This window comes from Adiantum capillus-veneris, chromosome 7 (assembly GCF_014529385.1).
Source record: "Adiantum capillus-veneris isolate H3 chromosome 7, ASM1452938v2, whole genome shotgun sequence".
In the NCBI taxonomy this organism is placed as follows: Eukaryota; Viridiplantae; Streptophyta; class Polypodiopsida; order Polypodiales; family Pteridaceae; genus Adiantum; species Adiantum capillus-veneris.
Genome location: NC_140937.1, coordinates 161,540,798 through 161,565,246, shown reverse-complemented (window position 1 = coordinate 161,565,246; position 24,449 = coordinate 161,540,798). Strand labels below are relative to the sequence as shown.

General features: G+C 45.6%; 1 protein-coding gene across 2 annotated transcripts in view; it reads right to left on the bottom strand.

The window, feature by feature from the left end:
• Positions 1-11,489: 11,489 nt before the first annotated feature.
• Positions 11,490-24,449, bottom strand: part of LOC147454951 (uncharacterized) — a 110,782-nt gene continuing 97,822 nt past the window's right edge. For both annotated transcript variants that reach the window (XM_086516779.1, XM_086516780.1), the window contains exons 13-14: positions 12,582-12,903; positions 11,490-12,480 (exon numbers count right to left, since the gene is read on the bottom strand). In XM_086516779.1, coding sequence (XP_086372905.1) covers positions 12,235-12,480; positions 12,582-12,903 — 568 coding nt within the window. In that variant the 3' untranslated portion in view covers positions 11,490-12,234. The remainder of the gene's footprint in view (positions 12,481-12,581; positions 12,904-24,449) is intronic.

The following is a 24,449-nucleotide window of genomic DNA, read 5'->3' as shown; positions in this document are numbered from 1 at the left end:
CAAACCAATTCAACACAACGAAACCAAAGTGATGACATTGTGCTCAAGGAGATTCTCCTCCTACAAAGCACTATAATATGACAGACTTTCCCCCCTCAATTCCATTGACCTCAAATATACCCATCACATAACCAATACTAAATGTTGTCTCCATTCAAAAATACATTGAGCACATTAAGCAAGACCACATATTGACTTCATTTGACTTTTTTATGCTTCCAAGAGATAAGACGACTCAACAAATTGAATTTGCTAGCACCAAACTTTGCCCACAGTCATCATCACAATGCTTGTAGCCTCTCCATCTATTGCAAGCCAAGCTTCCAGCTGTAGTATGCAAAATCATTCTCCACCTCAAGAATTGAAATATTTAGCAAAACAAGCTTCACAAAACTGCAAATAATCAATGTCTATAAATCTCCAAAAGGTGTGCCCCAACCTCTCGTTGAGTATTTACAAAACTTGACAAAAGAAGACAATCTTGCAACATAAAGAATTATTCTTGGTGACTTCAATGTGCATTCTGATGCATCTCAACTTGATTACAAAGGATTGTGCAATTCACGCAAAAACTTCATCCAGTATACCAAAGACATAACTAGTGTATACAATTCAACACTTGATCATGCATGGCTAAGAAACTTTCCCTCCACAACAATCGTTCAAACACGATTCTCGTGTCTAAACTGACCACTTTTCCACCCAAATACTAATTCCCAAACAACAATTTCAAAAAAAAAAAAGAAATTTTTTGTCTTATAAATACTTCATGCCCCTTCTTCATCTGTCCAATCCTTTTTGCAAACTCCCTCCCTTTATGCTTTTATTATGTTTCGCACTCTTAACTAGATACATATAAGTATATTTGTTTTGTTGCTATTTTAAAGCTCTATTTCATACATACAAATATTGCATATGATTATCCATAAGACTATAGACTTGTTTATGCCTATTGAAGAACCTTTTAATGCTAACTTGCAGAGAACTATACAAGACATACGAAATAACTAATACATGAAAAGAAAGTGACCAATGAAAATACGTTAGTTTCTTGCTAATATATATAGCACACCCACATATTGTGCATGTATAAAACTACCTCTATTATCTCCAACCTTCTATGTGTGTTTCAAAAAGGCAAGCCTAGCGATTTATCACCTTGTTAATCGAGTACATAGATTTTATGTTGGTTTATCCTCCAAGCCATGAGATTTCCTTTTTGAATTTTCCCACCTTGGTTGATGTCCACACAAGTCAAGGGAGTGGTTTGTTGTCCTAGAGTGACACCTATCGAAGCTCAAAATCTGGACTCATTTTAATATACGGGAAGACCATGGTTTAACCCAAGTTGTGCTTAAGAGATTTTCTATAAGCATGAAATTTACAATTAAGCATTGCATGACAAATTGAAGTTGCTCTTTGAATAACTAGCTTGCCATTCTCAATATTTCTTTGGAACATGTTTATGCAAATGATGATTTTCATGTTCATTTTGTTTTCATGTGTGAAAGGTTCAAGTTGAGTTTTCAATTATGTGAATCACAAACAAAAATCTGAGATTACTTCAACCTAAGGCTCATTGAGATGGACAAATTGCGGTCAAGCATTAAAGCTTTAATTTAGTCATCCTATTATGATGATTTTGCAAGCTTGAGGAACTTCACTAACCGACTCATGGAGAGGACTCGATTTCCTTAGTATTGTTGCTCAAGCAAGTCATTGTGTGTTGATTCAATCAAATGCCTTTTAGCCACGACTTGCTACTCCTGAGTAACTCTTTACAACAACCCTCCTTCTTAGGTGCAACCTTCAATCACTGCTTGCACAAGGCTGAGGATGTTAGCCTTCTTCAATTACCCACCTCATGGCTCAATTGTTGTTTGCCGCATGTCAGCAACAAGGCCATGCTGCAATAAAGCCAACCAGGAAATATAGACTAATGATTATCTATCACAACAAAAACTTGCCTAAAAGAAATCGTGAAAAATGGTGTCGCATGGGTTGTCCAGAAAACGTTGTAGTGTTTTGTCTAGAATCATCACAAATTTCTTCTTCCCTAGAGAGATTGACATAATTTAACAATGAGATTGGTTCACGTGGATCACTCCACTTTCAGCATTGTCTAAAAATTTTATAAGCTTAGAGGAATTGCATACTATGAGTTTGAAACTCACATGCTCCAAACACAAGGTGAAGATCGAGTAAGTATGTTAAACTAGTGCCCCATTATTACTTTGCAAAAAACGATTGAATTCAAGTCACATTCCACTCCCATGTGCTTGGAATTTGGCATTTTTTGCTCTTAGGGTTGAACTCCCATGTGCTTGTTCACTTTAAACTTTTTTGCTCGAATACAAGGTAGGTTCAAGTAGTTGTGCAAAATTCCAAGCAAGACTTGCTACCCTAACAATAATTTGATACTTAACAAGAGCCTTCACCTCAACCTCATCATCATTAAAAAATCACATCACCTTTGACATAAAAATCTTGATCGATGACCCTAAAACATCAAGACTTATATAAACTTCATGCATGGGTGGTTGTGTAGTCAAGTAGATGCTCCTTCATAAGTTTGTCTTGCTTGTTAGCGCTATTACACAGCTAAAAATTGATACCATTATGTACCTCAAGATAGTGACGATGTCCTTGTCTTATGACGTCTAGTACCTCTTCTTCATGTAAAGAAGACACCATTAGAGACACGGATATGCCCATATGCAAGAATGGTGGCGATGATGTATACTATTCAAAGTCTTGGTATATGCATTGTAATTACAACTGTTCTCATGTCTCCTACTCACATGCTTGTGGCATTTGGTACCATATGGATTTGCAAAGGATGCCACCTTTGTAGCTCCTTTCATGCCATGGTTCTCAAGCTCTCATCTCTAGAGATCTTCGGTCTCTATATTCATGATTCACATGCTCTACGGTGGCCATCAGACCATTGTACACAATTCACTAGTTAGTTAAAATTTTGAATGGCATGCCATTTAGGTTATGTAAAAATGCATCTATACACGTAGCAAAATGTAAAAATATATACAAGTGCAAAATTGATGTGTGAAGAAATCCCCCCACTTCTCTCTCTCTCTCTCTCTCTCTCACGAAGATGACGACTGCACATGGCTTAGCCATACTTAATGGCTTACAGTGATTTCCTGTAGCAACCGGTTTCACATGCTTTCCACACAGACACGGGGCCAGTACAATGGACTATGTTATGGCACAGCCGAGCTTTATTCCTTGTATTCAGAATCACATAGTGGGAGCCAGCAGACCAATGGTCGTAGCGGTGGATCATGCACTTTTGACATTTTCTATTTATTTCAGTATAGTACAGCCCAGACATCAGGAGGTAGGTCACATACCCGTTATACATTTATAGTAGAGACTGAGTCAGTTTATACAAAGGAGATCTATAGCCGTCTATGCACAACTGGTCCTAGCCTCTCAGTGGAGGAGTGCACCACTTTACTAAGTGAGACACTCCATGGTGCAACATCAGAGGCATACCCACACACTCAGCCAGGTCAGAGGCGATATTCTCGAAGCATGCCCCAGAATAGTTGGTATGATGAGAATGCAGAGAGATGAGAGTCTAGCTTCAGAGGGATCTCCTTTTAGGAGTTATCACTTAAAGACAATCTCGGATTGTTTCCCTACGCCTTGTGTGACGGAAGAAGCGAGCTTACTTGGCCGAAATGGAGCGAGACTTGTATCAGTTGTTCTTGAGCAAAGACTCAGAAGAGGCATGTCGATTCTTTCATGAGCACTCTCCTCCCCTAGTGATTACTTCTCATGATGTGTGGGGCTAGTATGCCTCATTATTATATGCCGTTCCTGGACAGGACCCCCTTCCAGATCCTATAGAGCCATTCCCACCTATCAACACCTTCTTTACCACTGAGATAGTAAAGAGAGCCATTGACAGCGTGAGGACCGACAGGGCATATGATCGTGATGGTCTAGTAGCAGAGCACTTTACACATGCTACAGATATGCACCATTACCGCACTATTATGGTTGGGCACACATTGGCACGGTTGTATGCATCCATCCTTGAGCAGCAATTGAGTAATTGGGCAGAGGGCGAGGGTGTACGAGCAAAGGGCCAGGCAGATTTCAGGAGGGGTTTCTCCACTCTTGATCATATTCTGACACTCAGAGCCATCTTTGAGGAGGGCAGGTCACATGGGAGACAGATTTATTGTAACTTTGTGGATTTCCGCAAAGCATTTGATATGGTACCGAGAGCTTGATTGATCCCAGATTGCAGGAGATGGGGTGCCCATAGTGTTGATTTGGGGGATTATGGCTCTATATAGATCAATGATGGGACATGTACGCACTCCGGAGGGGATATCTGATTTAGTTCACTCCACCATTAAGGTGAAACACGGTTGCCCATTGTCTCCTACTCTATTTGATATGTATGTTGATGAGGTGTCTGATTACATTGACAGAGAGGTTGATAGAGGTGCCCATCTGGCAGGGACGTGGATCCCATTGTTGTTATATGCTGATGTTATTGTGTTGATCTTTGACTCACCAAAGGGTATGCAGCGACAGTTGGATGCATTACACAAATTTGCAGAGGATAGTGCATTGTCTGTAAACCTTGGTAAAACCAAGATTATGGTGCTTAACACCAAACCACAGTGGATCAGGAGATCAGCACCGACTTTCACATATGGTCAAGAGATTATAGAGTATACAGATGCATACACTTACCTTGGGGTTGTCTTCACTCGGCTGAGATTTTCTTTGGGGAGAGCAGCAGAGACTAGACTGACTAGAGCTTTTGCGGCCTTGGGAGGCTTGGAAAGGATGTGTTTGTAGGTTCAGTTCCAAGAACCTGGGACAAAATTATGGCTCTTTGATACCTTAGTAGCCTCAGCTATGTTGTATGGGGTGCATACATGGGGACCTTCTGTAGGCCAGGATGGTTGGAGATGTATGGAGAGGCCTTGGTATCTATGATCTCTCGACTGATCAGAGCCAAGGCCAAGCTATTATTCGAGAAGAGCTCGTTGCCCCTCCTATGGAGATTGAGGCGCTTACCAGATCAATCTCCTTTGTGCACAGCTTGTGGGATACTACTAGAGACAGATATGCTAGACTGGCCCTTGAGTCTTCCAGACAGTTAGCTCTTCAGGGGGACACTTCATGCTGGTATGCACAGATGACATCATGGTTTCAAACGCATGGTTTCACCATGGATAGGCTACCCCCTTTCCAGTACTCTCTTCAAGCACCCTTGATGTCTCTTACACGGGTGGAGATTACTAGACTCATTCGTCAGGACCTGATCCAGCTGGATACCAGGAGGACATGGATAGAGCCGCTATAGGAGTTGGGCACGAAGATGGCTTTCTATAGAGAGCATCTTCTCACCTCACAGGAGATGGGTTTGTGATTCGACCCAACTACATGGACACATATGTCTCATGTTTTGCGGTGTGCCATTGGTCAAATACGCACATCCTCACATCAGCTGGAGATTGAGACTGGTAGATTTAAGAGGGATACCAACAGACAACAGGATATGCCGCTTATGCCAGTTAGAGCCAGGACAGAGCTACATTACATATGTCATTGCACAGTGTACTATGAGATACGGGGCCATTTCCACTGCTTATTCAGAGAGGGTTTCGGTCCTTTCTCTAAGGTCATGAGTTATGAGGATCAGAGATGTCTTGGGTTATATCTACTTGAGTTACACACATATAGAGACACTTTACTGAGATAAAGAGAGACAGTCCCAGAGACGGATTACAGATTTCTTTTCACTAGATGTGGGACGGCTAGAGGAGTAGTCATCATTGCAAAGCTCGGCCCACACTCATTCGACCACTACCAGCACTGTCATCAATCGAGCACTGAAGCTACGGAGATCTAGACGACCACGATTGAGGAGAGGGGCTACACAACATCTACGGAGACTACAACAAAGGATTCCAGCCATACTCTCTCAATATCCAGAGTGTTGATGAGGATGGATTCTAGTAGTAGTATCTAGTTCTTTTGTACCCAGACATGGTATTAGATTCACCATTTTGTAACAGATTGGTCTCATAGGTCATTCTGGTCTTTTGAAGACGTTAATATAACATTTCATTTCTCTCTCTCTCTCTCTCTCTCTCTCTCTCTCTCTCTCTGGCAGCGTGGAGAAGGCCATCGCTAGGGCTTTGCTGAAACTGCTCGCGCTACTGCCTGCGCGCGCTGCTGCCTGCATTGCTCCCCCCCCCCCAGCCAGAAAATTAGAATTACAGGGAAACAAAAAACAGGAAAATCCCCCAATTTTCATTTGGAGATTTTTAAAAGAAAGTGCAAGAACTGCATGTTTACAAAAGGCAAAACAACTCTAACAAAAACTCTGCAGAAAATCAGAAAAGCAACCATCAAGAATGTATGATTGATTTGGGGAAACCCTATGTATACATTATGCGGGACAGGGATGTATGTGTGATGTGGACATAGTAGGTTGACTTGGCAGAAGTGCAGATTGTATTTTTGATGGAGGTCATGACTGCTTCGTCGGTGTGTAAGCCCCATCCGAAGGCAACCTTTGTGCTTACAAACAAGCGGATTACACAAATGGAGAGGGAGATGAAAGACTAGAAAGCAGATATGGAGGGATGGTGGAAAGAGAAGGCCATCCTTCAATGTTTCTCAACGAAGGCGCGCAATGGAAGAAAGAGAAAGAGGACCTGCATGCAGAGCTACAAGCACTTACGACAGACTCCAAAGCACTTAAAGAAGAGGTCTCAGCTCTCAAGCAAGAACTTGATGATAGAGCGAGCAGTGGACTAGAGGAGGGGGAATTCCAACCTTCGGTAGTAGAGGAAATCAAGGTCATCAAAGAGCAGGTACGGATGATCAAAGAGGAGGAGAAACAAAAGATGGTAAAGACGTCTTCGTGGATGGATGTGATCACGAAGATGCAAACGAAGGCGGATGAGGCCGAGAAGTGGATAGAAGTTGCTAAGAAAGGTAAAGGGAAAGAAACCACATCTGTCCCCACTCCTACAATCATCAACATGACTCTAGAAGAAGAACAGCGAAGGAAAACTACCGCTTTGCATATAAGAGTAACTGGTCTAAAAGACCGAGATGATGTGGAAGGGGAAGTTGAAGAACTTCTCCGCATGGAGGGTGGGGAAGAAGACACAAGGCAATGGGGAGACTTCAAAAGGGAGAGCTTTAATTATCCGTTTCCCATCCATGGAGGCAAAGAAGGACTTCTTGAAGAAGCGTCCTACACTAAAGAAAACGGGCATATTCCTTGGAGATGACCTCACTCTCACACAGCTTGCGCATATGAGAGAGGTAATGCCATAGATTCAAGCGACAAGGGAGAAGGGAAAGACGGCCTTCTACAGAGATGGTCGGGTTGTGATTGTAGAGCGGCGCTCCACATGACAGTGCGAGACCCATGGGACCACCTTCAAAGTTGCCACGTGGAATTGTAATGGATCTATGCGACTTGATGTGGGCGCCTTTGAGGATAGTTTCAGGGGAAGAGACATCGTCTTCTACTCTGAGACACATCAAGCCCCTGGGCAGTCTATGCCTCAGATTAGTGGATATAGATGGGAGACTGCCTATAGACAGGAGACACGATCAGAGCACGGAGGGCGGGGATTAGGAGGAGTGGCAGTGTTATTCAGGGAGGAGTTGCAGCCATTGATACATATAGCGCGCAGAGATGAGCAAGCTAGGTACATGTGGGTGAGACCGAGAGCAGACACAGACAGATATCTTTACATTGCTATTTGCTACTTTCCCCTGAGCACGTCAGTGTATGCACCACCCAGAGGACAGTCCCCTTTCTCTATTTTGGATGATGACATATGGGAGTTCTCTAGAGATGGGGACATCATCATTCTAGGGGATTTCAATGCTAGGATTGCCCATCATCAGACAATATTTTATGATACTTCAGAGGAGATGCTGAGAGAGCTGGATGCTGCAGAGACAGGCCTATCCAGACTATCACAAGATGGAGAACACACTGAGTATGGACGACACTTGATAGACATGGGGACTGCACATGGATTGGCCATCTTGAATGGCCTACAGAGATTTCCCGCTTCAGGGGGTTTTACATGCTTTCCACACAGACATGGATTCAGCACAATGGATTATGTCATGGCACAACCGAGCCTCATCTCTAGTCAAGATCTCACGGTTGGACCCAGACCTATTGGTGTGGTAGTGGATCATGCTCTTGTGTCAATGACCATCTCTTTTCAGTTTAGTGTAGCACACAGGCACGGACAACAGCCCCTACTCGCTACACCTTCACGCGGGAGACTGACTCTGTATACATAGATGGGATCTACAAACGCCTATGCACAGAGGAGCCAAGGCGACCTCTGGAGGAGCTTACTACTATATTGACACATACACTACATGATGCAGCAGGCAGAGGCATACCCACATGCCCAGCCTGAGCAGAGACGCCATTTGGGGAGCATGCCCCAGAACAGTTGGTATGATGAGGAATGCCACGACACTAGAGCTACACTTCAGAGGGAGGTGCTTTTGGGGGACATCACTCACAGACAATCACAGATTGACTTCCGATGCCTAGTGCAGCGGAAGAAGAGGGCATTTTTGGCTCGGCTAGAGCAGGATCTATATCAACTATTCTTGAGTCAAGACTCACGTGAGGCATGGCGGCTCTTTCAGGAGCACCCCCCCCCGCCATCACTTCTACAGAGGACTGGGCCCAGTACGCATCATCTCTGTACACAGTTCCTGAGCAGCCCCCCCTTCCCGATCCTCCCGATCCATGCCCACACGCATGTGCTTTTTTCACTGCGGAGATGGTGAGGAAGGCCATTGACAGGATGAGGACTGGGAGAGCATACGATCATGATGGTTTAGTGGCTGAGCATTTCACGCATGCTAGAGATCTACTAGCAGAGGTTCTAGAAGTGATGTTTAAGCGTGCCATGTGTGAGGGCTTGCCTGATACGTGGAGCCTATCTACTATTGTACCTATCTTCAAGTCGGGAGACCCTATGGAGCCTAGGAATTATCGCACTATCATGATTGGACACACATTGGCACGGTTGTACGCATCTGTTCTTGAGCAGCAGCTGAGTAGATGGGCAGAGATGGAGGGAATACGCGCAGCCGAGCAAGGAGGGTTCAGGAGCGATTTTTTTTTCTACTCTTGACCATATCTTGACACTCAGAGCCATCATTGAGGAGGGTAGATCGCGTGGGAGATGGATCTATTGTAGCTTTGTGGATTTCCGCAAAGCATTTGACACAGTGCCTAGAGCTAGATTGATGAGCAGACTACAGCAGATGGGAGTACCCACAGAGCTCATTTGGGGGGTCATTGCATTATACAGGTCAGTAGTGGGGCAGGTACGCACCTAAAAGGGTCTATCCACACCGATTCACTCCACTATTGGGGTGAAGCAGGGCTGCCCGCTCTCTCCTACTCTATTTGGTATGTATGTGGATGACGTTTCTGACTACATTGAGAGAGATGGTGATAGAGGTGCGCGGCTGGCAGGGACATGGATTCCATTATTGTTATATGATGATGATGATATTGTGTTGATCTCCGACTCTCCGGAGGGGATGCAACCTCACTTGGACGCTTTGAATAGGTTTGCTTAGGAAAGTGGTTTGTCCGTGAACCTTGGTAAAACCAAGGTCATGGTATTTAATACCACCGCACAGTGGATCAAGTGGTCAGCGCCATCATTCACATACGACCAGGAGACTGTGTACAGATGCGTACACTTACCTCGGAGTGGTTTTTAGTGGGCCAGCATTTTCATTGAGGAGGGCAGCAGAGACTAGACTGACCAGAGCCCATGCAGCATTGGGTAGATTGGAAAGGATGTGTTCACAGGTTCAGTTTCAGGAGCCTCGGACGAAGCTCTGGCTCTTTGACACTCTGGTGGCTTTTGCATTGCTTTATGGAGCTGAGATTTGGGGACCTTCATTCGATCATCACGAAAGGACAGGCCGCAATGATGGATGGGGGGACATGGAGAAGCCTCTGGTCTCTATGATCTCGCGGCTCATTAGAGCCAAGGCCTCAGTACCATGTGCTATTGTTCGAGCAGAGCTAGTTGTCCCCCCACTAGTGGTTGAGGCTTTCACTAGATTTGTCTCCTTCATACACCCCATGTGGGAACTTCCCAGAGACAGATATGCCCGCCTTGCACTTGAGTCCTCTCGATAGTTAGCCATGCAGGGAGATACAGCATGCTGGTATGGGGAGATGACATCATGGTTTCAGGCGCATGGGTTCAGCATAGACAGATTGCCTCCCTTCCAGTACTCACTGGATGCACCCTCTCTGACTCTTACACAGTCCGAGATCACCAAGCTCATCCGCCAGGACTTGAATCAACTAGACACCAGGAGGACATGGATACAACCAGCACAGGAGCTGGGCACGAAGATGGCTTTCTACAGAGAACATCTCCTCCAACTTACAGTTGATGGTTTTGTGACAAGGCCCAAATACATGGACACCCACTTGTCTCATGGGATACGATGTGCTATCGGCCAGATACGCACATCTTCACACTAGCTGCAGATCGAGACTAGGAGATACAGCTGAGTACCAACAGAGGCCAGGACATGCCCCCTGTGTGACATCGAGGCTAAGACAGAGTTGCACTACACATGCCACTGCCCCGTCTACTACGAGATATGAGGCCGCTTCCATTGCTTGTTCAGAGAGGGCTTTGGACCATTCTTCAGAGTCATGCAGTACGAGGATCACAGATGCTTGGGTTTGTTTTTACTCGAGCTACGCAGACACAGAGAGAGCTTGATGAGAGGAGAGGCTAGGCAGTGTCAGAGACAGATCACAGATTTCTTTAGAGCTGCCCCACTGGACACCCGAAGGAGTTACTACCACAACAGAGCTCGTCGTCTGACACCAGAGGCACACTGATCGACCGAGCGACTGAGCTGGGGAGATCTAGACGCCCACGACTGCGGAGGACTACACAGCATCGACGGAGGCTGCATCAGAGGATTCGGATCACTTTGGCTCGACATGCACGACACTCGGTCAGACTACTGACCATGGAGGAGATTGACGAGATCCGCCAGCAACCGATGCTGGATCTCTTGTGATCTAGCTATCCCAACTAGCTGCTTAATTCACACCTAGTAGTTTAGGATTCCATAGTATTTTATTGTGACATTTGTCATCTTGTTACTCTGACTCTGACTTTGTATCAAATCCACCACATCGTAACTTTCTGGTCTCATAGGTCACTTTGGCCTTTTGAAGACGTTAATATAACATTTCATTTCTCATTCACTAAAAGAAATACAGAGTTCCCAGCCCATGCTGGAGAAGCACTCTATCTGAGTACATCTCTCCCACTACAATAAGATGATTGCAAGAACTCCAAAATAATATGTTTTCAGCTCAAACTCATTGGACTCTTTAACTTCAAAAAATTAAAGAAGGCATCAGCAAACATGCTAGCTAGGGAAACTTTTTCTTGTTTGAATAAACGTCTCAAAAAGCTTTCAGCCTGCTTGCTCAAAGATCACCTTGGTTAAAATGGGTAGATAATCCTCTTATCTCTCAATTTTGCACCACAACTAGCAGGCTATGCTAAAGCCCCGATTGCTGCAATAAGACCCTGAAAGCTTATGTAGCCGAGGAGGGAGTCCTTCAGCAAGCTCAGAAAAATTTAAGAGTCAACTTCTTTTGAATAAGTCAGTCGCAGTCATTCTGTACTCGAAATATAGTGCACAAGAGTAAGAAGCATTTTAATCAGTTAAGGAATAGACAGTGTATGCAAGGTGGCCCACGCAGGTAATATGTATCAATAGCAGCAGCCTCAGCCTTGGAGACCAGTCCATAACTTTGCTGACTCTAGAAGCTTTCTTTGCCTCCCAACTTTTGGCATGGATGATCACGAAAATATTGTGATGGATCATACTACTTCCAATTCTCCCGATGATTATGCGAGTGCTTGATGAGCACAGCGCATCATCTTGGTGCAACCAGCTCTTGCTTCCTCCACAAGATAGAAAAATTGCGCGCGAGCCCAAGATATTTGCTCCACAGGGTCCCCACAAGCTTTACACCTTTACCCTGGTTATCTCACACCTAAGACACCAAAGTTCTTACGAACTTTTTCTCAAGGATAATTTTCTTGAGAATACAGCGCCATCTTCCCTCAGCCTGTGTCAGTTTGACCCACAACACAGTAGCTTGCAGATTCACACAGCTTTAGTTCGTCTTTGGGCAGCATGAGGGTACAATGTTGACAGTACAATATGGCTCAAAACAAAACTCATTTCCTCCAAGCACCCGTTTTGCAAACATTCTCTGTCAATAGTCCTCTTGCGGGTCTTTTGTGCAACTGATAAACTGCCCTTTGGATCAGCATTCCGCAGATTTGCTCTGATGCTGACACTTCGAAATAACTTTGCACAAGTATCTCTCTCAGTTTTTGACACGATTGCCTGCAAGTGCATTGAAGGAAACCAAGATTGGAGAAATGAGTCCCCCTACTTGAACGCATTTTATGTATTTATCTATAAAAAACGACATGACAAAAAATTACCACTTTTGAAGAAGGAGCTCCAGGGTACAACTGCATAGCTCTTGCAACATTGGCCACACTGGTCATAAGCTCAAGGGCTTCCACAACATTCTCACAAAGCATAGATACCTTCCGCTTAACTTTGGATTTGGACATCTTTAAATCTTCTGTGTCCAGCTCTGGCAAATCTTCAGTGCCATCTCCATATTTTTCATGAAGCCTGATCGCTTTAAGGACTGCTACTTCGATGTCAACTTTACGAATTGCAAGTGCTAATGCAGAAATGACTACTGGGCTTTCTGGGTGCTGATATAAAGCGAGATGCAAAGCTAAAATATTTATCCTGCAGAGAACATTAACATTATTACCCACTTTGACTTCAAGCAAGTAATGCCAGCAGATAAAATGAATGGAAGGTTGAAAGAAAACAATAGCCAAACTCAAAGCCGTGCATGTATGCAATGCGAAATCCATGATGAAAACATAAAAATGAAAATGGTAGTAAGCATGTGTAGCACAAAAGTGATTATTGTGTAGACAACAACAACATAACCCCATACTACATAGCATCTAAGAACTGAAGGATGAACACTGAGAACTTGATACAGCACATTCACCGAACTTGGATTGCCCCAAAGATGACTACAAGACCATAACCAAGATTGATGACTGGCTGGCAGCACACCCAGCTCTAGATCAAGACTCGAAACACAAGGTACAATGGGGGTGCAAAGGCTAAGCTACAATGGTTAAGTGCAATGAGGTGCTGACTCCAGTCTGAGACTGAGACGAGTACTACCCTTGGGGAGTGTATCACCCTTCGGAAAGTACCACCCCTAGCCCAGGCGACTGATGACTTAACACTGACTGTATTGATCCGGCTGATGATATACTAATCTGGAGATATACCTTAGAAATATCTAAATGAGTGGCTTGCTGCATCTGCATCACTACCAGTTTTTTGGGGTGTACATAAAATGCCATAAGCACCCTAAAAAGAATATAAAAAACCCTTTTGAGGACCTTTTATACACTAGTTATAGTATCCGTAAAAATATCTCGTCAAACGTTTAAGCTTATAAACTGCATGTGATGTTTTGATAAATGGCTACCCAAGCTAGAGAAAAATACTGACGTCTAGGTGATATCGCACTCACCCCGCCCCACCCCAAATCCTTCACGTCCTTCAACCCCCAACTCCCTCCTCCCTTGCCCGTTACCTTTGGGCTGCCTCCAGCTCATCGGTGGCCTTCACGCGTCGTCTTCGCCTTCCTCTTTTCGGTAGCAAGACATAGAATGGTGGCCCCTGCTCCTCAGAGGGACTCTCCTAAAGCACCCTCGTTCGACATCACGGAGCCTACCCTTCGACTTGCTCTTTCGACAGAAGAGCAAGCAAGCTTGATGGATGAGGTGGAACGACTTCAAGCCACCTCGATCATTTGCAAGATTGTTGGCACATGGCCCAACACAGGCGAGGTTCGGGACTTGCTCCAAGCCACACTCCTCACCGAAGTGGGCAAGATCATTGATGTGCAGATTCTCGGGAGAGGCTACTACCACATAGAGTTTGAGTCTCTAGTGATGGCAGCCAAAGTGATCTCAATGGGCCCGTTAGGCATTTGAGTGGCTCGAGCTTACTTCACACAGTGGCACCACGGCTTCGACCCAACTAAAGATGTGCTCGAGGAGGAAGATCTCCCTACCTCAGTCCGCTTTCCAGCACAAAGGCGGGAGTATCTTCCCTCACTTTCCAGAATTGGCTCCATGATTAGAACTGTCTTGGAGACCCTGCCTACTTCAGCATCAGTTGTGGTCAAGGCGGCAGGGTTACCCGCTCTACCAGTTCTTGTTCGAGACACACTTGAACTCCCGAAGGTGGTTTTGCTGCCTCAGGTGAGTGGTGGTTGGATCAAACAAGGTGTGGAGTATTTGGGCCTCCCAAACCAGTGCCTCATTTGTAGACAGATGGGCCATCTTGCAAGGGCCTCTCCATGTAGGAGAGCTCGGCGTTCCGCGCAACCACATGCCCCAAAGGCTGGCCCTTCATCGAGTTCCGAGGTCCCGCCCAACCGGGGTTTCGGAGACCCCCAGAGATCAAGCTTACGCAGTGGTAGATGGTCAGACTCAGGAGGGATGGCACTAGGTCAGGGGCCCAGGTTGACAAGGCCAGGCCCCTCGCCTGGGTGGCCATCCTATTGTTCCTCGACAGGAGTGGGTTCCTACCGGAAACCGCTTTAGACCTTTGCAACAGGAGTCCACCTCAAACCCCTCCCCATCCCCCCTTCTGTGCAGGAGGATCCGCCCCACTCCTCCCACCCCCTCCTCCCCCTCCACCCTCCTTCAGCCCAGGCCACTACACAGTAGAGGGCGGTACTACTTCAATTACTTGGTAACTTTACAGAAAGCACTGCGAAGAAAAGAGAACACAGATGCGTCTAGCGGCTAGATTGTCACTGCACACACGAAGACCGACACCCGTAGGTCCCAAAGACTGGCGCCCCTTTCGATATATTTCTTTATTCAATTGAAAATAGTCGATCCGAACACTTAGATCAAACTCTCACCAAGCTGTCCAAACCTGTCAAGGGCTGAAATCCCAAGTTTCTGACCTGAATTCAGTAGCATACCGGCGCTAGAACCCTGTAGGTTAAGGGTACACCTCTAGGACGGATTCCCTCGCACTGAATTTCAACGTGCTGTAATTCCCTGTTTTGTCACTGCCAGGTGCACAAAGCCCTGTCTAAGCATCCCAAGGCCTTCCCGAGGCTCTCTTGGTGTTTTCTTGCAGTTAAGGTGCGAAACCCTAAACCTGCGGAAAAACACAACAGGCTGTAATTCTTTGTTTTGGATCGTTTTGAGCATAGCAAACACGTCTACGCTTGTTCCATTCAGTGCTATTTGGCCCGACCAATCCCATACTGATCGACCAAGATTCTCAATGTGAGAAACCAGTTTGCCCGCAGCCGTTTCACACTAGCCATGCAAATGTCTACTTGCAATTTTTCAAGGGTTTCGGGGAAAACAAGTAAAAATAAAATAAATAAAAATATGTAGTACATATTTAAAGAAGGCAACACGAAAAATACACCTCTTGGTGCCATACCTACCCTTGAAATACTGCAAGCGACCTCCCTTGCATGCCAATAATACATGCTGATATCTCCTGATATCACATTTATTCTATGATGGGAATCAAAGATATACATGCTTCTGAAAATGTAGCGTTGGACGATTAAACAATCCCACCAACCTGGCTACCAAACATATCAAGCATAGAAATTTTCTCCTGTACTCTCAAGTACAAACTTATCTAGCTAAATTTTGTATAGAAAGAGTAGATACAATTGCTTAACTACTTCTTTGAGCATCATGAACCATGCTCTCACCTTGCCCCATAGAGCTAGATCAAGTCATTGTGGATTCCATCTGAAAAGCTTCAAGATATAGATGCGACAGCTGAGGTGAATCAACCAATCCAGACTCTTCCATCCATTTATCATCCAAAGATGGATAGCTCTTAAACTTCACCAAATAACGTCTTGCAACCTTTCGTCTAACCTTCCTTTCCTTGTGTGTCAATATCTGTTCTGGAACAAGAATCTCATCCAATTCTTCCACTTCGGGATGTTCCTCATCAAGCCCTCATCAAGTATATTCTCTGGCACATCACCAACAAAGGGCCTTAGAAGGCTGACATAAACAGCATTATGTATTTTCCAGCCTTCTGGTAGCTTCAACCTATAAGCTACATCGTTGATCTTTTTAAAGGACCATAATATCGTATACTAAGATTTGAAAACAAACATTCCTTGCCTTTCCTTTTCCTTAACCTGGCCTTTTCAAAGCGCAAAAGTACCCAATCACAACGGTGATGATCAGCAGCTATCTGCTTGGCAATCTTTATCTTTTTCTATGTTTTATCCATAACTTGCACACATTTATCTACCTCAAATATCTTGTCCTTAGTTTGAGACTTTCTTCCCTCCTTCCACGATCTCAAATGGTGCCTTGCCCATTGATGTATGCATAGTGTTATTGTAAGCATATTCAACCAATGGGAAATGGTGTTCCCAAGTTGCCTTGTGTAACATTTGAGCAGATCTAGGCCAATAGAATTTGCCTCTTCTGACTGTCCATCAGTTTTTGGATGGAACGAAGATGAGAACTTTAGCGTGGTGCCTTCTAGAAAAGACTCGTCATGCATGGATCCCTGTCACTGACAATTGACTGAGGCATCCTGTGATACTTAAAGATATTGCTCATAAATATCTTGACCATGTGTTCTGGCTTTATCTTCTTCTTAACAGGAATGAAATGGGCCTGCTTATTGAACCTACAAATGATAGTTCAAATCCCATCATTGCTTGTTTGCATTCTTGAAAGATCAAAGATAAAAGCCCATAACTATGCTTTCCCATGGCCTATCAAAGATCCGCAATGGCTGCAACAATCCCGGTTGCTTTTGCGTGTCAAATTTGACTTTTTGACATACTAGGCATGATCTTACAAATGTGTCACATCTTGACACAAAGCTGGCCAATAGAAGAATGCTTCAACCCCTTTCACTATCGCATCAATTCCACGATGCCCAGCATATGGTGGAACATGACTTTCCATCAAACCTTTGGCTGTAACTATTTAGTAACGCGTAACTTACCATGCATCATGAGAAAGTCATTCTTAAGCATATAGTGTTCATGATGTTGCCCATCAACAAGCTGATCATAGATCCTTGCAAAATTTTGAATCTTCAGCATATTGTGACTTCATTTCGTCTAGTTCACAATGGTGTGGAATTGACACTGCCGAAATTTGGGGCTTTCGTGACAACGCATTAGCCACCACGTTCTTTTTCCCTTCCACATGCATAATATGAAAATGGAACATTGACAAAATGTGTGTCCATTGCATGTGTTTCTCAGACAACTTTGTTTGTATAAGAAATTACTCCAAGGTTTAATGAAGTGTTTGAACAACAAAATCAGCCCCTAGCAAATAGAGTTTCCAACTACTGAGAGCGTGAATTATTGCCAACAGTTCTTTCTCATAAAGTTGCAAGTTCTTTTCAATATTCGAAAGAATTTTGCTTTCATGCAACTATTCAGCCATTCTGCATTAGAACCGCATATACATCACACTGAACCACAAAAGATTTCAAAAGATCTGGCAAAATGATTCCCAAATCTGAAGTCAGCTTTTCTTTCGAGTGTTTGAAGGCTAGAATTTTCTTGGTTGTCCACTTGAAAGTAACTCCTTTCCCTTGTGGTGCATGTAGTGGAGAAGCAATCTCAACAAAATTTCGGATGAACGTCCTATAATAGCAACATAAGCCTAGAAAGCTTTGAATGTCATGTACGGACTTCAAGTCTGGCCATGACCTAATTGCTTCCACTTTGGGCGGGATCCATGCGTACCCCATCCTTTGAAACAATGTGCCCACGAAAGTGAATCTCTTCCAAGGAGAGGCTTAAACCCTAAAAAGAAACATTAAAAGAACAAGCAGCAACATAAGAAGTTTTACCAACTTACAAACTTTTGTCTAGTGGCCTATTTTTTTAAGATGAGTTTCTACCAACTTATGGGACCCCGTCCGATGGGGCTCAGGTGACCCATAGAACAACAAAATAAAGTAAGACCTCAACCTCACATAAAAGATGCTAATGCGGTAGCTGTACGGACGTCCACGATTTGCACTGACAGTGCCACGTGGCAACCTGTACAGGATTCCGCGTTTCATGCAAGTGGATGACATGATAGGCTGCACGGAATTCCCTGAAATTGTGTTGGCTGCTTTTGGGAGGCCATATGCTTTTAGGACTGGATGCTTTTCATGTATTGCTTTTGGATAGGCCCAAGGCCTTTAAATACGTGCCACGGCATGCTCCAGCATGAAAAGGCAAGGTTAAAGAAGATGAAGGGCAAGGGACGGCTGTTTCCTAAGCTAAGCATGCGTTACTATGGGCCTTTTCAAGTGCTTGGCAAGATCAGCGATGTGGCTTACAGGCTGAAATTGCCTGATGCGTGGAAGATTCAAAATGCGGTTCATGTGAGTCTTCTAAGACCCTTCGTGGGTACGTGCCATAAGATATACCAGATGAGGATCAGCCAGAAGTTGAGGAACTTGATGTGATCCTGGTACCTGAGCAAGTTTTGCCACATAAGGACAGAAAAGTTAAAGGACCAGTTGCAAGACGCTATTTGGTGAAGTTCAAGAACTATCCGCCTATGGATGCAAAGTGGATGGAAGAGCATGAACTGTCAGAGTCACCAAATGTATTGCAGCTTTACCTTGAAGCCTTTGGGTTACAGCCTACTTATGCCCCAACCCAACGTGTGCAAAGGAGGGGTAATGATAGAGCTAGAACATCAAATGTACATATGAATTCAGTGTAATAGATGGAAATGACAAAAGTATGAAGGCCTCATTAAGTCATTTGTATCTATGTGTTATGACCTTTCTTGCGGATACATGCGATGATAAAAGAGTGTTAATAGCACAAGATCATCAGTGGCCTGTATTTATGGTATGCAATCGAGGACGTTTGCGATTTCAAGAGGGGGGTATGTCACGGGGACGTGGCAACTGTTAATTATGTCACGAGGACGTGGTAACTGCTAACTTTAGTTGTTGGTTTCTTTCCAAGGGGTTTTGTTTTATTTTTGAGACCCTCTTCTTGAAGTAGCAAACGGTCGGACATTGTATGGCCAATGTGAACGGTAGTTTCACCCGCAGATGGGTAGTGGTCGGCACTGGAATTCGTATGGTAAGAAGATGTCTAGGCTCAGAGCAAGATCATATAGGTCCCCCCATCGCACTTAGCAAGTTGGTGGATACTAGGAAGTGAACTCAATAAAGGCGTAAAGTCAAGGTGTGACTACCAACAGAAAGTATCTGACAGTTGGCCCACATTGCACTTTTGGATGCGGTCCCAATGAGGATAGATGGTCAGATGACCTCAGGGAGCCAAACGGAATCATTTCCTAAAATTTAGGGAACTGCTATTTTTTGCCGTGAAATGTGTTCGTGTCATTACCTCTGGTATGACTAGGGGAACATTTTACAACTCTGCCGCGAAGTCAGCTGGGCGACCCGTTGGGAGATTTTTAAGCGGCGAACCCGAAACGGGAAAATGCTTGTAAATGTGCCAAGTGGCACATTTCTGTGCACTTGCCTCACAAAGGAAGAGTTGGCGCTGAATTTTAAGTTGAGAGGAGCCTCATTTTGCATCGGCCACAAGTTAAGAGCTATGGAGTGCTTCCTTTCCCTCTTATGTACAGTGCGATGCCAGGAGTGATGCCCTGCACGCTACGCACTGCTCTCTCTCTCCCCTACGAGCAGTATGTTATGCCCCACTAGTCACTAGTGGGCTTTTCATTTGACCAAGGTACAGTTATGTGGGTTCATGCGCGATTGCCGAGGCAAGAGCCTCTTGCACAGGTACTGGATTAGCTAGCAACTAATCCGCCGCAGGTACAGGTGAATTCGGAGAGGTTTCACGTCAAAAATCTCGTCCGATTCAAAGGGCAAGTAGCCCTGCAGGTGCGGGAGCTCGAGGTCTCTTGCTACAGATGCGACTGGCACGCGAAACGGAGCCCAAAACAGGGAATTACAGCCTGCTGTGTATTTTTGCAGGTTTAGGGTTTCGGCCCTAAACGGACCCTAATACCCCCAGGAGGTTCGGGAACGCGAGGGAACCGATGTACAGGTGAACTGGCGCATTTTCGGGGCAGAAAACAGAGAATTCAGTGTGCTGCAGATTCTCGCCAGGTTTTGCAAAGTGTCCGTATGGGTCGGGAAGTCACCTATTGCGTGGGGATACTGACTGTGAAGCGTCCTAGTACAGTTATGTTGCCGAAATCAGGCCAGAAGAGGTGTTTCTTAGCCTAGATTGTGCGGGGCAGCTTGTAGGAGATCACAGGTTTTATTCCCTTTGTTAAAGAATAAAGAAATACCGAAAGGGGTGCCAATTTTGGGGCCTACAGGTTGCCGGCGTCTGCTCGGAGCATTCTAGCTCCCGAGCCGTGTGTGTACTTAGGTGTTAATCCTAGTTACAGGTTACCTTTGCAAAGTACTCTGTGTGTGTTTAAAGTAAAGAATTTCGGGTGAAAGCCAACGCCTACTGCCCCATGGGCCAGTTTCAGCAAACATCTTGTTGACTAAAGCCATCTGGAAACGAAGTGCTGGGCCAAGAGTGTGGACTAAGCTACATCACCCCAAGTGTATTGGCTGGCTGTCGAAAGTGCAAATATCAACCTAAGAATCCGAAGCCAAACAAGTTGCGCCATGGGGCAGTCTCATAGACAGTGCTGTTGTGTCTCGAGTCGGTGGTCACATGTGTCACATATTGGTGAGAGGCTGCTGTGCACCACCCAACTCCCAATTGCATTAGCTCGATGTGCAACTAGCCACTGGAACATGGTGACTCACCTCGGCTGCTTGCTATGCCACAAGCACTCCCAAAATCTTGCTAAGAACTCTCCTGCCACTAAAGCGCTGCAACAGGGTGAGCCTTTCTCCTTGATGTCAGTATATGGCGACCCAACCGAGCTGCGTACTGGAAGAAAGGGATCAGCTGAAGTAAAGGGATCCTGCCAAAACCACTCCTCCGGGTCCCACTGCACTCGCACCAATGGGCGGCTTTCCCAAGCTTAGAGCCGCCAGTGTCCTGACTCAAGATCTGACAGGTCAGGGTTGATGACACAAGTCCTCCCACTGATGCCCACAGCTCTCATTTGCTGAAAATAACACGTGGCCACCTTTGGTGGCTTGGCAGTGAGTCTGTGGAGGCTGCCCTCCATCTGTACCTCAAAGAAACTGCAAGAACCTGTGACTAAGCAAGCCCTGATTGAAATGAGGACCTCTAGTCACGTGAAAGCCACCATCCAACATGGAGCTGCTCGCTTCAAAGAGGTGTGCCACTCTGTAGATATAGCCTCTATAATATCCTGACACATGCTCCGCCTCATTCACGCAGCTCAATCTCCTCATAAAGTATTGTAAACTACAGCGTGTCCCCATAAGTACAGGCTGGACCCCTTGCCATGTGGCCCCAAGAGACATGAGGTTTTCTACCAACCATGTCGCCGCGCTATGTGCCGACCATAGGGTTTCAAACAACTGGCTGCCTCAACCGCTCCTCAATGCTGGTAGGCTGATGCTGTAAACTACAGCGTGTCCCCATAAGTACAGGCTGGACCCCTTGCCATGTGGCCCCAAGAGACATGAGGTTTTCTACCAACCATGTCGCCGCGCTATGTGCTGACCATAGGGTTTCAAACAACTGGCTGCCTCAACCGCTCCTCAATGCTGGTAGGCTGATGCTGCTCAAGGCCACTGCGCAGCTGCTCCCAAGACCGAAGTAGGCTTGCAACAAAGCGATCCTCCCATCTCCTGCTCAAGCCTACTCTGTTCATCTCTAAGAAAAATTATAATCCAACGGGTGGAGGGCCTCCATGGGCCTCCCCATTTGTGGGACTTGGGCCCAAATCCGCAGTGTAGCAACTTCTTCTTCCAAAGCTCCTCCCTAGGAAGAAGTCCTCTGACCACAAGCTTCCCAAGGAGGGCTCTACTTTGCCGTGCTAGGTCAACAATCCCCAACCCTCCTTGAGAGCAATTTAAAGTAATGACTTGCCAGGAGACCTTGGCCTGAGCCGATTATGTGTCTCGTCCTGACCACAAGAAGTTTGTGATTAGCTGCTCCAGTTGGCTGATGCAAGAACTAGAAATAATCCAGCAAGACGTGATGTACCATATAGTAGCCAACAACACCTGGTTGGTCACCACTGTAGGAGAAATCAGTGATGAGCTCCAATGGAGCAGTTTCCTCTTGATGGAAAGGAGGAGAGGAGCAATTTGTTGCCTTGGTGACAGGTCCAAACCAACCTGACAGCCCAAGTAACGCGCTGGTGTCCCTAGAGGAATCCATCTAAAGCCCTCTCCACGCGACCAAACAGGCATGGGAGCACTACCATCCCAAAAAGCCATTGCCTTCCCCTAGTTGATCAGTGCTCCCGATGAACAACAGAACACCTTAAGAGACTGCTCACACATGTGCCAGTTGGCCTCCCAGCCCTCCAAAAACATGCCCAAGTCATCAGCAAACTCAACGTCCAAAAGCTTCTCTCCCCGAATAGGCAGCTGCAATCCACGCAAACTAGCCTCTTGTGAGGTTAAAAACGTGCTCATGGCCTCAACATAGAAGAGGAATAGGAAGGGGGCAAGATGGTAGCCCTGTCGAACCAAGTGTGTGAGCATGAAGCATTCTCCTGTCCCCCCTTTCAACAACAACTGACTGTGCGCACGCTTTTAGAGAGATGACACTCCCCTAATCCATGCATCTGAAAACCCCATCCGACGCATAGTGCCCACAAGGAAGCCCCAATCAACTCTATCGTACGCCTCCTCAAAATCGAGGAGTGTCACTCCCAGAAGGTAAAAATGTTGTCAAGGATGCTGTGCTCCTTGACAAAGCCCGTATGTGTCTCATGTATAATGCTCTCAAGTAGCGGCTGAATTCTCATATTGAAAGCCTTTGCTAAGATTTTGTAGGTTGAGTTGAGAATGATGATGGGTCGCCCCTGTCGTATATCATCCAAGGAACTTCCTCCTTGGGGATAAGGTAGATCAATCCCTCATGCCGACAGGCATCTCCCTAGTGTGCAAAATGTGTTGGTAAGCACTATAGAGGTCTCGACCAAGCACCTCCCAGTACTCCAAGAAGAAACTGGGAGTCAAACCATCCTCCCTTGGGCAGCTATCCTAGGGGAGTGGCCTGAGGGCCTCTTGTAGCTCCTTAGGTTGGAGTGGGCGCTCAAGCTCTTGGCGCATCTCCTCAATGACCAAACAAGACACTTTGTGCTCACACTTGCTCTTTGCATGCATCTTGACGCTCTCATTGTGGCTCGGCTGAAAGTAGCTCACGGTAAAAGTCAGTAGCAAGTGCGCACATATCCTCGGGCTCTGTAGCAATGGACCCCTCGGGCCTCCTCAAGTGAGTAACACTAGTGTGCTTATGGTGAGGATCCACAACCTCAAAGAACTCACTAGTAACAATATCGCCCACTTGATTCCACTGTGATGCTTGACGATGAAAGGCAAACTCGTGGCGTCGCTCCTCGATGGTGATCAACTCCTGCTGATCCTGTTGCATTTGCTCCTCCATTACAGGGCTACCTGGGTGGTGCTCCTACATCTGTTGTAAGGAGGCAATGCCATGTCGAAGTCGCTTCTCCTCCCCCTTGGTCGCAGCCAAGTGAGCTGTAGACTCCTAGAGGAAGAAACGACTAAGCTCCACAAGGCCAGTGGACGTTGTAACAACAGGATCTCCCTTCGTGTCGAAACTCTTTGTCCATAGCGTCACAACCTGCTCCTTGAGCTCAATATCTAGCAAAATTCTCTCAAGGATGCATAGCATGACACTACCACTCCTTTGTCCATCTAACATTGTAACAATCATTGGTGCATTATCGGAAAAAGTAGTCCCTGTCAAGATGCATATTGAACCGTTCATGTCACAAAAGTGGTCACTAGCATAGAACCAATCTATCCTTAATAGATTCATGCCCCCTACTCGACAGTCAGATTGAGAGAAAGAGAGGTTGTTTTAGGGCCGTACAAAGCTTGCATGCTGCCATACATCCGAAATCCTCCGTCATACATAGGTGCTTCCAAGCAACAAACTCTGCCCCATGAACAATAGCATGGCTGCATCCAATCCTATTTGAGGGGTCCTTCAACATGTTGAAGTCCCCCCCAATGCACCACTGCTCTACGTGAGGCAAGGACTCCACAATATGTGTCCAAAACTCAGCCCGTGCACTCGCATTGTCACAAACCGTTGACGTGTCAAGCACTGAAGACCTGAGACGACTTGCAGACCTCAGCTGATG